We start from the raw sequence: 12,851 nt of genomic DNA, 5'->3' as shown, positions 1-12,851 counted from the left end.
CCCTCCTGAATGAAAGCTGAGGACACTCAATCCAGGATAATCTCTCTGGTGACTTTCTTCATCCCCTGGGAACCGTGTCACCCTCAAAGCTTCTTGCAGTCGTCCTTCCAGAAACAATTCCAGTCTTAAACTATGGCTGTCACAAAGGAATTCCTGAATGAAAGCTGTTTTCTGTCCAGAACAAGCCCAGAGATTGCTGCTCCCAGCATGATTTGAGATGCCCAGTTGTGAGCTCCAAATTTCCCTCCCCAGCTTTATCCCAGCTGCTTTGGGTGGGATGGGGTTTCCCAACATGAGGAAAATTCACCTCTTCTTCCAAAGTGCAGCAGAATAAAACCTTCCATGATGTAGAAATGCTACTCATGTGGCTACAAGAGGGAGGGCAGTGCTGTCTTTGTTCTTCCATTGGATATTCCACTCCCCTGCACTTCTGACCTGCGGGTTCTGAGGGGTCTCTCACTCTTTGGGGATCAGGAGCAACATGAGATAACTCACTTTATTTCTTCTTTTGACGTTGTAAAAGTAGGAACCACATTAATATTTTTGCGAAGCTGAAGTTCAGCTTGTCTTCCCTGTGTTTTTCCTTTGGTTGCTGTCATGGCATAATGTTCACAAGGATTCCCTCTGACAGCTGATGAACTGTGAATCCAGGGGAAATTCAGTGTTCAAAACCTTCCAGAGGGGGATCATATCAGATAATGGACCCTCTGAAATCCATTGTGATCTGGCTGTTGCCCTTACAGCTTTTGGCTGATATTCCTGTCGTTGTATGACCTGAGACTGATGAGGAAATAAAAGCACAAAGAATTGGTACCTGCTTAGAAAAATTACAGTGATGGATTTGGGTATTTAATCGTTCCACTGCAGGAAAACGCTGCCTGGGAGCTGCGTGTCGGTTGTGAATCACTCCTCTCCTGTCATTGCTCTCCACAATTCTGACAAATATCACCCAGTACAACCTCACTTTACAGCAAGGAGTTTCTTCCATGCCAAGTCTGACAAGTGGCTTTCACGTCTTATTTATTTGTCAGCATCTTTCAATAACTCTGCTTTGACATGTTATTGCGTTTATGAGCGATGTCTAATCCTGTACAAACAAGCTGGGTTTTTTTTTTATATTGACAGTGAGAGAAGCAAAAAACCTCATTCCCATGGATCCAAATGGACTCTCAGATCCTTATGTTAAACTGAAGCTCATCCCAGACCCTAAGAACGAAAGCAAACAAAAAACAAAAACCATCCGTTCTACTCTGAATCCAGACTGGAATGAGTCCTTCACATTGTGAGTTTAACACCATTTCATGCAGGATCTTTGCCTGGTTTCAATTGTTTGTTCAGTGTTGCATTGGAAACTGCTCTGTTTCTCTCCTTTTTAGTAAATTAAAGCCTTCAGACAAAGATCGCCGGTTGTCTGTCGAGGTCTGGGACTGGGATCGAACAACCAGGAATGATTTCATGGGATCTCTTTCATTCGGGGTGTCAGAGCTTATGAAAATGCCAGCCAGTGGATGGTAAGAGTTTCAGACAAGGGAGAAGGAGAGAATATATTACCAAAAGTTTTAAATCAGTCTTTTTCTTCAACACCATCTACCTTTTTTTTTTTTTGAGTTTTTCACTGAGTTTCAGGCTATAAATTCACTGAAAGTGCAACTAAACCTAGGAAATACAGGCTATATATATATATATATCTAAGGAGGATAATGAAAGGATTGCTTTTCTTTTGTGGTGTTCATGAAACTTCCACTGGAGCCAGGAGCTGCTGCAAACTCAGCTCTGTGTACATAGTCTTGTGATAGGAATTTTATTTTTATCTCAAATACGATGTATTCATTACTAAGTGTATCATGTTATATATAGCTCTGCAAATTCAAAGTGCATGGAAACTGATTTCATAAAATGCCACCTACCAAGCAAGGGGTAGAACTCACCACACCTCCTGAAAAAGGACATTCCTTCAAAGACAGCTCTTTAGGGCTGTGGAAGCACTGGAGACAGAGGTTCTCCAGGGTTGATGTCTCCCATCATATCACAGGATGGGTGGGAAGAATCTCCTTGTCCATTAAACTGCCTTGCCACGTAATTTGGGATTAAAGGTTTGATTTCATGTTAAATATGTCCTATTTGTGAGTTTGCTTTAGGTCCTTGAGATCAGTTCTTTACCTGCCTGTGACACTGATACAAACCACACACACAAAACAAATCATATAATCACACTAAATCAGGCTTCAAATCTAACAGGAATAAAACTGGAAAGTCACTTTTTTTTTCTCAAATGTTCCACAGGTACAAGCTACTGAATCAAGAAGAAGGTGAATATTACAATGTCCCAATTCCAGATGCTGATGAAGATGGAAATGCAGAGCTCCGGCAGAAGTTTGAGGTGAGGGCTAAAAGCTGTATATTGCACTTATTTTTCACTTTATTACGAAATTTTTCACTTTATTCCAAAAAAGAAAGCCCGTTAAAACATACATATGGTTGAGTGCTACTGCTTCTGTTCCTGTGTCAGCTCTGTGTGACTTTGGTTTCCTTGAAGATTGGACCAAATGGTTTAATTCAGCGGTGGCATCATTTTTCTGACAGTTCAGCTTCTGTGCTATGACACTTCTAAGTTGGTATTTTAAAATATGTTTTGTCAAGCATGTGTAATAATTTCAATATCTTCTAATACTTGCTGCAAAATCTTCCAGCCATTATCACTGGTATCTGCGTTATTTGACAAATGAAATTCTCAGAAACCACATATTTAGAATATTTAACAGTGTAGGTTCTTGTGTTTTAACAAAAGGCTTGTAATTATTACTGATAATTTAGAGTCTCGTGATCTTTGCAGAAGTTTTTCATGTGAAATTCTGATCTCTGTAGCGTGGGTGAGGATGTTTTTAAGGACCAGAGGTATTGGTAGTTGTGTATAGAAAAAAGAATCCAGAGGAAAGCAATGCTTTCCACAGTGTCCTGCCTTCTGTGGTGGCAACTGGAGGGGTTGGTAGCCACAAGCACAGCCTCATTGTGCCATACAAAGGAGTAATTCCTTAATGATCACACTCAGCCAGCAACTCAGCCTCTTGTGACAACTACAGCTGAGACTTCAGCTAAGTATCTGCTGACCACAAACCCCAGGAACAGGGCAGGTACAGCCTGGGGAGGGAGGGGGTTTGCTGATGGCTGTGCTGGATTCAGCTCATCTCCCTTGGCTGCTCTTCCAGCTGCTCACACAGTAATGAATTTGAAATATCCCAACCTGCACTGTTGATTCCCTTTTCCTGGTTGGACATTTCCAGCCCCAGCCAGGCTGTTTATCCAGAACGTGATTAATGCACCTGCTGTGCATAAACAAACAAGCCTGCTCCTTTCAACCTGAAATGGCAATTTTTTATGTTCACCATCAGGCAGAATTCTCCATTGTTATTATAAAAGATGGGTTAACCTGAGAAAGTGAGGAAAAACAGCACATGTGCAACTTTCAAGGAAGAAAAAGAAAAGGTGCAGCAATTTCTTGTGAACGCATTTGGATCAGCTCCCATACTCCTGTCTGCAGCATGAACTATGATTTTTGTTATACATTTGAGAAGTATTTCAATCTCCATTCCATTTTCCTTTCTTTACAATTGTGATCTGACCCGGTGTGATTTTATTTTGCTGCACTAGGTCATTTGCTGTTCAAGATCATATTTATTTTTTATCCTCGCTATAAAGAATAGCTTTAAAAGTAATTCTGTCCACCCCTTCCATGCCCCCGTGCATTATACAGAGCCTGGAACTGGTGTTTAAATATTGGTGATACAGGTATAGAAATCTACTTGATTTTTCTCAGGTCAGAGACAGCATGAAGACAAGTCACTAAAATTGTCCACTTAAAAAGGTCAGGTACTATATGCAGTATGTTTGCATATTGAATTTACAACCTCTTAGGCTTTTTTCTTCCTGCTACAGTAAATACATTGGTTGCAGGAGAAACAGTCAGGGTTTATCTGTGTCCTGCAAAGAAGTGGAGGAGAAATCCTGAGAGGTTGCATCGGGTAAAGCTACTGGACCTGGTCCCAGAAACAGCAGCTTCACATAGGGGCAGCTCTGCCTCAGAAATAATTAGTCTGTCTCAAAGTCTAATTAGTTCAGCCTCAGCACTGTGTATTTGAGGCTCTCCCTGTTCTGGGAGTAGCCTGGTTGTGGCTGTTTGAGTGACTGAATTAATGAAGGGGAGGGAATAGGTCTTCAGTGAACATGGTGTCTCCAGGACTGTGATTTCCCCAGGTGCACAATGAACAGTTTTAAACCATAGTGATGATAAATGAGTGTGAACAAACCCTGTAATTATGAGGAGACCGAGGCTGGGATAATGCAGTGTTACATGGCAAAAGGATTCAGGTTCACCCATTTGCCCTCTTGTAAAATTTACCACCCTGAGAATGGGCAGAGGGAAACAGGACCCTCCAAGTAAAATTCTTACTTGGTTTCAAGGGGCATCACTGTGATGGCTTCTAAAAATTAGCAGCACAGATGTCTGAATGGTGGTATTTAACTTATTAGCTATTCTGGTGTGGCACATAAGTGGTGCTGACTCTGATCATCTTTTATCTTACTTCTGTTATCATTTATATTCTGGCTTACATAGGCATTTTATTTTAGGTGCCCTGCACTAAGGAACAAGTAGATAGCACTGAGAAATATGCTGCTATTTGGGATTTAATGACATCATCTAAATAAATATTGCCACTGTTCTAAAATCAGCATTGAAACCTTGCAGGAAGAGGATCGCAGATCTTGACTGCCATTTTGCTGGGGGAGTGAGTTTGTCAGGAACATTAAAATTATAGATAGATGTCTCAGTTTAATGAGACTGAAGTGTTTTGCTTAGGAGGATGACTTATGAGGAAGGCCAAACTCCTCCCTCTAAGCACCTGTAAATCCAAAACTAAGAGGCTTCAATCGAGGAAGTATGGCTAAAGAAAAAAAAAAATAACAGCCCTTTATTAAAGGATATATGTGTATTGGCAGAACAACAAAAGAACACAAAAAAACCAACCAAACAATAATCCTGTACCTAAAAATCCCCCTCAAAAGGAAGTAATTTGGTGCTTTCTGCTTTTTGGCACATTTCTAACCACGGTGGGCAGGGGGTGTGTTGGGCTCTGGCAATCGCCATGTGAGGGCCCCGGTGCGCGGGAGGAGCCGAAAAATGGAGATTCCCACACACACAGTGAGAAGGGGAAAAAGAAAAGGGGGAAAAGGGGTTCTTCTCACGAGAACTCACGCTGGCTGTGACTGGCTGTGGCCGGGATTTTTCCCTTTGCATCAATGGGCACAAACCTCTGCCAAACACGGGAGCGGAGGAGGGAAAGGGCGACCTTTTCCCCAAAGAGTTCCTCTGCAGATGGGTCAAGCCTCTCAGAGGAAATCCGAGCACATCCGGGCTGGGGCCAGAACAGGGCACAGGCAAGACAGGGCCAGAAAACAGCCCGATGACCAGGCTGAGAACAAAACGACCTCGGAGCCTTTCCAACACACGCCTTGCCTGAGTTAAGGCAAAAGTGAAATAAATGCCACCGTTTCCGAGGAGAGAAGGAAAGAAAAACCTCATCACCCCCTCCCCACGTTCTTAGGAGGGCCATCAGGGGGTCCCAGGGACTTTTCAACAAAACTTCAGGAAAGAAGACGTTCATCCACAGCGATCTCCCAACTGCAAGCAGGAGAGCAGCTGGGAAAGATGGGGGGGAAAATATCCCAGGAACAGAAGCAAAGCTTGGATTCTTTGCGTCGCCTTATGCGAGAGCAAAACCGAGAAGTGTCCGGACGTAAATTAATCACACTTTTAGATTGGATTTTTTTACACCTACCTGATTTTCCAAGAGATGGGATTTTCCAAATAGAAACTTGGCAACGAGTTGGTCGTATGCTCTGTGAGCAAGCTGGACTTGGGGACTCTGCAGCTTGCAAACACTTAACTACGTGGGGTATGCTGATGGCTACTTTAAAAGTAGCTCAAAAAGAGACAGAAACTGTTGCAGCTCTGGACTCCAACCCCCCTGCTCCTCCTGTGACAGAGGACAAAACTAAGAGTGCAGAGTAACCCTTTGAGGAGAAAAGCAGCTGCAAGCTGCCCAAACTCCCACAAACGTGCCTTTCCACCCTCCCGAAAGAGGAATCTGACATTGACTCCGACGACTCTTCTGATCCGGGGTTAGACAAACTGGAACAAAAACTATCTCCTTTCATCAAAACCCAGAATGGGCACAGAAATATTTATGGGAACAAATGGGACGAATGCAGAGAAAAGGCTTTAGCAGCGGGTGATTGGGAATTTGTAACTGCCTGTCCTGTTATATATCGACAACAACCTCCTACGTATCATAACCTGTCTTATGAGATGATAAAGGATTTACAGTAGTTAGTAAGAGAAAGCAGTATCTCCTCACCCCGTGTGTACTCCTTTTTAGAAGTGTTAAGTACTTCTTATGTGTTGGTTCTTCATGATTGGAAATGTCTCTTGAAAATGGTTTTAACAGCAACACACCCCGTTGGGAATCGCTGTACGACCAAATGGGACGAGGTAACTGTAGCAGACCCAAAATCAAGCAGCCGAAGCACTGCAGATTCACCTGGTACCAGAATCAACTGTACAGAATGAACGATTTCCCAACCATGCTCCTTGAGCCACAAGAATTAGGGATCTTGGGAACTTTACAAGCTACAACATGTTTCTATCTTAATTTTTTCACAGGTCCTCGCGCGAATCAACCCGAGCTTCACATCTCTCCCATAGGGATTTATGCAAGTGCTTCTTTATGGTGTAACGAAACACTTAGCCAGGGTTTGTCCCTGGCAATAACCCAATAAGGTTACCTGATTTATTCTTGATTTGTGGGCAATGAGTATGGAAGAGCAACCCCGGAAAAGCGGTGGGGGGTCCCCGTGCTTTTGGGCAACTAACGCTATTTCACCCTAATGAGTTACCCTTGAACAGAACTCCACGCAGCAGAGGCAAAAGATCAATAAGCCAATTTTCCACAAATTGTGACTCAAATGTTTGATTCTGGAACCAACTGCAAAGATTCTTTTCTAGCCTTATAGCAGGAACATGCTTTAACCTCTCTAAATAAACTTGGCTACTGGCTTGCAAAGGAAGCTAATGCTACTAGCTTAGCAACAAGTGCCTTACTAACCCATGTAGATTCAGTGAGATGTGGAGGATCGTGGACCAGAGCAGAACTTAAAGGGTTACCGAAGCAGAGGACGTTGCCAGAACGGAACAAAATGTGGCAGAAGGTGGGAGGAAGTGTCTACAATGTGCCTGGAGCCAAAGGTCGTGTGACCCAGAACAAGAGGATGACTGAAGAAAAGAAGAAAGCATGTGGGAAGCTGATAGGTGTAAAGATGGACGTTAGTTGTTGATGGGTAGAAATGTGCATACTGTAATTTTATAGGGCCGAGTATTGCTTGTTGATAGGTTGAAGGTGCTTTGCTTTGCTCACAGAGCAGAAATGAAACTAATTCCTCTATAAATAGAGGCTTGAAATAAATAATAAACAATTGTGACCAGCAAGGGTGTCCGTGCTTCAGTTGCTACAACCTCCCATTTAAATCAGAATTTTAAAAATATCTGCCTGCATCTAGATTTCAACAGACAGCCTTGAGACTGGGCCTCAAGCTCCCACTGGTTTCAAACTCTTTACACAATCCCATCACATCCTTCTTAACATATCACTGTAACCACCCAGACTTCTTATTTAAATGTGGTTATTAGCCACACAAATCTCGTGGATATGCTGCTTCGCTTGCTGGACCTTCTGGCACAGATTCTTAAAGTCATTTATTCAGTGTAAATCTACCATAAAATAGCCATGCAAGATTATAAATAAATAATAATAGATTCAAAAATTCTCTTCGCTTACATCTGTAAATGAACAGAAGAAACCTGTTTGTCGTGAGAAGTTTCCTCATGACCCATTCTGCCACCTCTGAACCAGCTGAAAAATTAACACCCAACTTCTGCCCTATCCAACAAATGGGACCAAATTTGGAAAAGAAAGAGTTGAAGAGGATGGTGCTTTTTTACCTTTTTGATTTTATTGCCAGGATTTTTCTTATTATGTACAATGTGTTATCTATATGAACTTGTGCATAATATAAAAAGTGAGGTGTGTTATGCAGGGGTGCAGTGCAGTGTTTTCTACACAACAAATTTTATTCAATCTACGTATTTTCTGGATCTCACCTCTCACTAGAACTTACAAATCCATTATCTGCTCATTTAGCAGTGTTATCAAATCTGTCCTCAGTGATTTATACATGATACATCATTATTAATATTTGGAGATAAAAATATACTCCTGTAGGAAGTGGAGGCAGGAGAAAATCTGTCACTATTTTTCGGTTGGTTTTAACCTTTGGTTGTGAATTTTCTCTCTGGAATGGGATTATTTGTGGCCATCTCAAAATGCAACTCCCTCAGAATAATTGTAGCTGCTCCATAATTGTCCGTACTGAGGTTGCCATGGGAACTCCCAACAGTCCCAGGTGGCTCCATGGACCCAAACTAGCAAATCTTCTGACTGCAGCATCTACTCTTTGTTAGATACTTATTTTCTTCTTGCAGTATTTTACTAGGCAAAGAAAAAAGCAGAATATTGAAATAATGCAACCTTATGGTATTTTTTTCTACCAGGTTGTGGTTTGGGCAGTAAGATGCTTTTGCTATTTAGAGCATCATTCCTTGGGGGTTTTTTTGTATTAGAGGAAAAGAAATGTGTGAATTGTATAACTTCTATTGTAGAAAGTTATTTCAGTTTGGTCAAGCCTTTTTTTCCTTTTCCTGCTTAGTAAAGCACTTCTTGATAGAATAATAATAGAATAATACTGGTTTAAAAGTAGGCTGGTGAGTTATTCTCTCTGTTCCTTTCTTTCCACATCACCAGCATGGGAAATGTTATTAAAAATAAAGCAGTTATGGTCCATTGAAATGATTTTTTTTTAAATTAAACAAAGGCCAGAGCAGCTGTAATCCTGACACGTGGACACATTTACTGAGCACAAGGTATCATGAGTGATGGGAGCAGTGTGAGTCACTACACCCAACTTTGGGAATTGGAGTGATCCGAGCACGTTGTTGCCACTCCTAAAATCTTCATTTTAAAGCCTCTGTGGGGAAGACATGCAATGGTCCTCCTGGTGCATAATCTTCACATATCAGACATCTTCTTTTGTTCTAATTACTTCCTCTAGTGTAGCTCTGGGTGGGTTTCAGAGGAACGAAATTGTTCCCTTGGTTTCTGAGAGAGGCTGCTGTTCCCACTGGGGGGATCCGTGTGGGACCATTCTGATGGTGCTTCCCTGGGGACACAAATCCACATCCACCACCCAGGCTACCTCTGAGTGGTGTTTGTGCTCAAGATTTCAGCTGCCTTGACCCATGGAAATGCTGGTGGAGGCTGTACAGAAGCTGGACCTGTTGTGTCCTTTTCCAGCCTGCAACATAAGGGGAGGGAGCAGAGTCCAGAACAGGGTGGATTTTGTATCTGAGCACTGGAAATGCTCAGTCAGTGGTGACATTTGGGTGACATCTCAGTGCTTCTAAACATAACTATTAGGATGATCCTAAAGCAAATGTCTTTTAAAGTGCCTTATCATTTGAAATATAAGAACAGGGAGGATGTGGAGCTTGGTCATCGGGCTCGGTTATAAATACCCGGGACCTCTCCAGTGACTCAGGAGCTGCAGATATTTCTGCTGCTGAGCTCCTCCAGGATGCAGAGCAGTGCTTTGTTTGACTAAACTTGTGTGTTAATCCTTGTGCAGACGTGAATTTACAAAGCAGTGCCCTCTCCCAGTCTGGATTTGTGCATACAGAGCTCCCATGGATTTACACCACCAGGTCTCTCTTTGTGGCAGCACAGCTGGTGTTAAACAGAACCTGAAAATGTCCCCAGATTTCAAGGCACAATTAAAGCTTTCTGATAGGTTCTGTTGCTGTTATAGTCTAATGTTAAAGAAAACCTCTTTCATTTATTTATCATTTCCTTTCTCAACACCAATACATCATTTCAGCTGTTTCACTGCAGGTCCTGCATTTCTTAGATCTTCAACACTCCCTTTAATTTTAGTTTTTAAAGCAGTTTCTGGCTGCTTTATTAGAAAGGAGAAGGCCAGGACTGTCTTGATTAATCTGACATTTTCCTGATATTCACAGCAACTTTAGGTCAAAAGGGCATTTTCTTTCTTTCCTTTAATCAGTGGCCAGAACATCCTAGAGCTGTCTTGTTTCTAAGCTGGAGGCTGGGTGAAAGTGTTGCAGTTGCACAGCCAGGGCCATAGCAGAAGACTCCAAGAACTGTTTCAGTAGCTTCTTAAAAACCCAATGAGTTTTCTAATTAAATTGATTAATTTTTCGCTCAAAAAAACCCCCAACAAAACAAAATAAACCAAACTGTAGAGGAACTTATGATTTTGTTAATTTGTGGGTTAAGTTCTCCAGGTCTCTCTGTAAAGTATTATAAGGGCTGTGAAGGAAACATTTCTTTTAAGTTTTTGAAGGATGGCAATGTTTTTGCCCCAGAGCTCTTATACTACAGTTACTTTACTCTTTTTTTTTAATAAATGAAAGATATGATCTCTTCCAATCTGTATCTAACCAATATAACTCCCATTTTGAAGCAATAACTGTAACTTCAGGCAGGTCAGGGAAGGTGACATGAAGAAGGGAAATAATGTTGCTGACACTTCAAATTGTGAACTACAAGATTAAATTTACTTTTCGGGAAACAGACACTAAGCTACACTGAAATCATGACCAGCCAAAATATCACTGGCACATCAATCCACTCTCATTATGCATATAGAGATATAAAAAGAAGAACTGCTTTTTTTGGCCATGGCACTCATTCCTATTTTTAAATTGTGCATATTTAATCATTAGAGAATAGTTTGCAGCATTATAGAGATGCTGTTAGATGACTCCATCTGTTCTGTGCTATAGTTTGGCATGGGGAATTCCCATATGCAGTTATCTGGAGGTTTCCCATCCACTCACCAGAGCTCAAACTAGAAAACTTGACATTTCTTAACTAGATGGCATAAATCTCTGCTCTCTGTTCGGATCAGCCTCTGATTTCCCTAAGGCTTTTCTCAGGCAGCGTGTTGTGATTTCAGGTGAAGAATATATGTAAAAAATCATATCGATGGGAGGGATTTCCTCATCCCTTTTTGTAAAGGTTAAATGTGTGTTGCAGAACAAGGCAAAAAAAAAAAAATCAAGAAACCCTTTAGTGCTGTGGCCCTGTCAGAGCTCACCAGCTGGTGAAGCCCAGGCTCCCCACAGCTGGACACACCTGGAGCGTTTCCCCAAGGAATGTCCCGTGCATGAGGGGGGAGGATGTGCCCAAAGCTGAGGAGCAGCTGTGTGAGGACCTGTCCCTCGCTGTGCTTGTCCCTGCTCCTCCCTGGCAGGGTAATTAACACCAATTTATTTTTTTTGTGTGGTTTTTCCGTGCTTAACAGATGTGTCCATTTTGTATTCCCGCTGCTGTGTCTGTATTTGTTTATTCTGCTACTAATTGTGGTTGCTTTGCTGTGCCAGCCCTTACTAACCAGGCAGTGTTTCTCCCTTTCCTGTCTCTTCCAGGACTGTCATGTAAATATCCACTTCTTCAAGGTAGTTTTGGTGTTCTCCTGCACCTTTCTCTTCACACAACCCTCTTGACTGATGTTTGAAGTTTATTAAGTTCAGTTTCATCCTCAGCATGTTTTAAGGATGCACTTGTTTTTCTCCCAGCTAAAGGTTTTCTTTAAAAAAAAATGGATTTGTCACAAAATGCTCCCCAGATTAAGATTTTACTACCAAAAAGCAGTCATCCAACCTGAGCAGATGCAGTGTGCCTTTCTTTTTGAAGGAATGAGTTAAATGAATGCCACCTTCTCATGGAAAATGGAAAATGGTGCATCTTTAATTTGAAAGACATTCATGGAACTTTAAATGACTTTCACAGATCAAATAATGCTCGTGGTCACTGTATATTTAAATAGATAAATTTGCATACTACAGCATGCATGGTTTATGGTATAACATACTACATCTATTGCTCTGTGTTATTTGGAGTATGCTATATCATAAGAGATTATTATATTATCATGTGCACAGATGCTCTGATACCTGAGATACCAATTCACCTGTTACCTTCCCATTTTGCTTTTTTCACTAATCACCACATCACTCAGTTGTTGCCATAAAAGTTACATCTCAGCATTGAGAACATACATGTGTGGACTTTATATTTGCATGTATCTCTGACAAATTATCTTGCTTTATTACAGCAAAGGTCACTGACACAAATCACACTTGAAGTTTTATACATTGGTTAAGTTACAATTTGAATTAAAATTTGAAGCTCTTGAGCTGTAACTGTTTTAGGAATCTAAGATTATTGAAGCCATTGTCATCTTCAAATAGTATTTTTACAGCTGAAGTTGACCTAGAGCAGTTTACATGTTACAGCTCGAAGCTTAAAATACTTAATTTAAAAAACAAATGTTATGTTTGAAGAGTTGTTTATATTAATAATGCATGATTTTAACAAATATTCTAATACTGAACCAGAAAAATCAAAAAATAAGACCATTTGTCACTGCCAAATATTTCCTAATGCAATAATCATTTGTCATGCAATCAGTAACACTTTTTCTTAACCTTGATTCTTTATCTGATATCTCCATCTCAGAAAGGCCTGTGCAGAAGAGGACTGTCCTTCCTCAATCCTTTACACCTTTTCTTATTTGAGAATAAAACTGCATGGGGGTTTCATTGGTGAAACTTGTTTCATGCTGGGAAGTTGGAATTTTCTCTGTTTAAGTGTGTTTTTAAA

At 41.1% G+C, this 12,851-nt stretch overlaps 1 protein-coding gene across 1 annotated transcript in view; it reads left to right on the top strand.

Moving 5' to 3' along the window:
• PRKCA (protein kinase C alpha) overlaps window positions 1-12,851 on the top strand; it is a 143,795-nt gene that overhangs the window by 103,163 nt on the left and 27,781 nt on the right. The window contains exons 6-9 of the mRNA XM_029960097.1: window positions 1,126-1,282; window positions 1,377-1,511; window positions 2,284-2,380; window positions 11,615-11,644. Of these exons, the coding sequence (XP_029815957.1) occupies window positions 1,126-1,282; window positions 1,377-1,511; window positions 2,284-2,380; window positions 11,615-11,644 (419 nt within the window). The remainder of the gene's footprint in view (window positions 1-1,125; window positions 1,283-1,376; window positions 1,512-2,283; window positions 2,381-11,614; window positions 11,645-12,851) is intronic.

Source organism: Manacus vitellinus, unplaced genomic scaffold, assembly GCF_001715985.3.
Source record: "Manacus vitellinus isolate BGI_N305 unplaced genomic scaffold, ASM171598v3 scaffold_24_pilon, whole genome shotgun sequence".
Lineage (NCBI taxonomy): Eukaryota > Metazoa > Chordata > Aves > Passeriformes > Pipridae > Manacus > Manacus vitellinus.
This window is presented reverse-complemented; position numbering and strand designations above follow the sequence as displayed.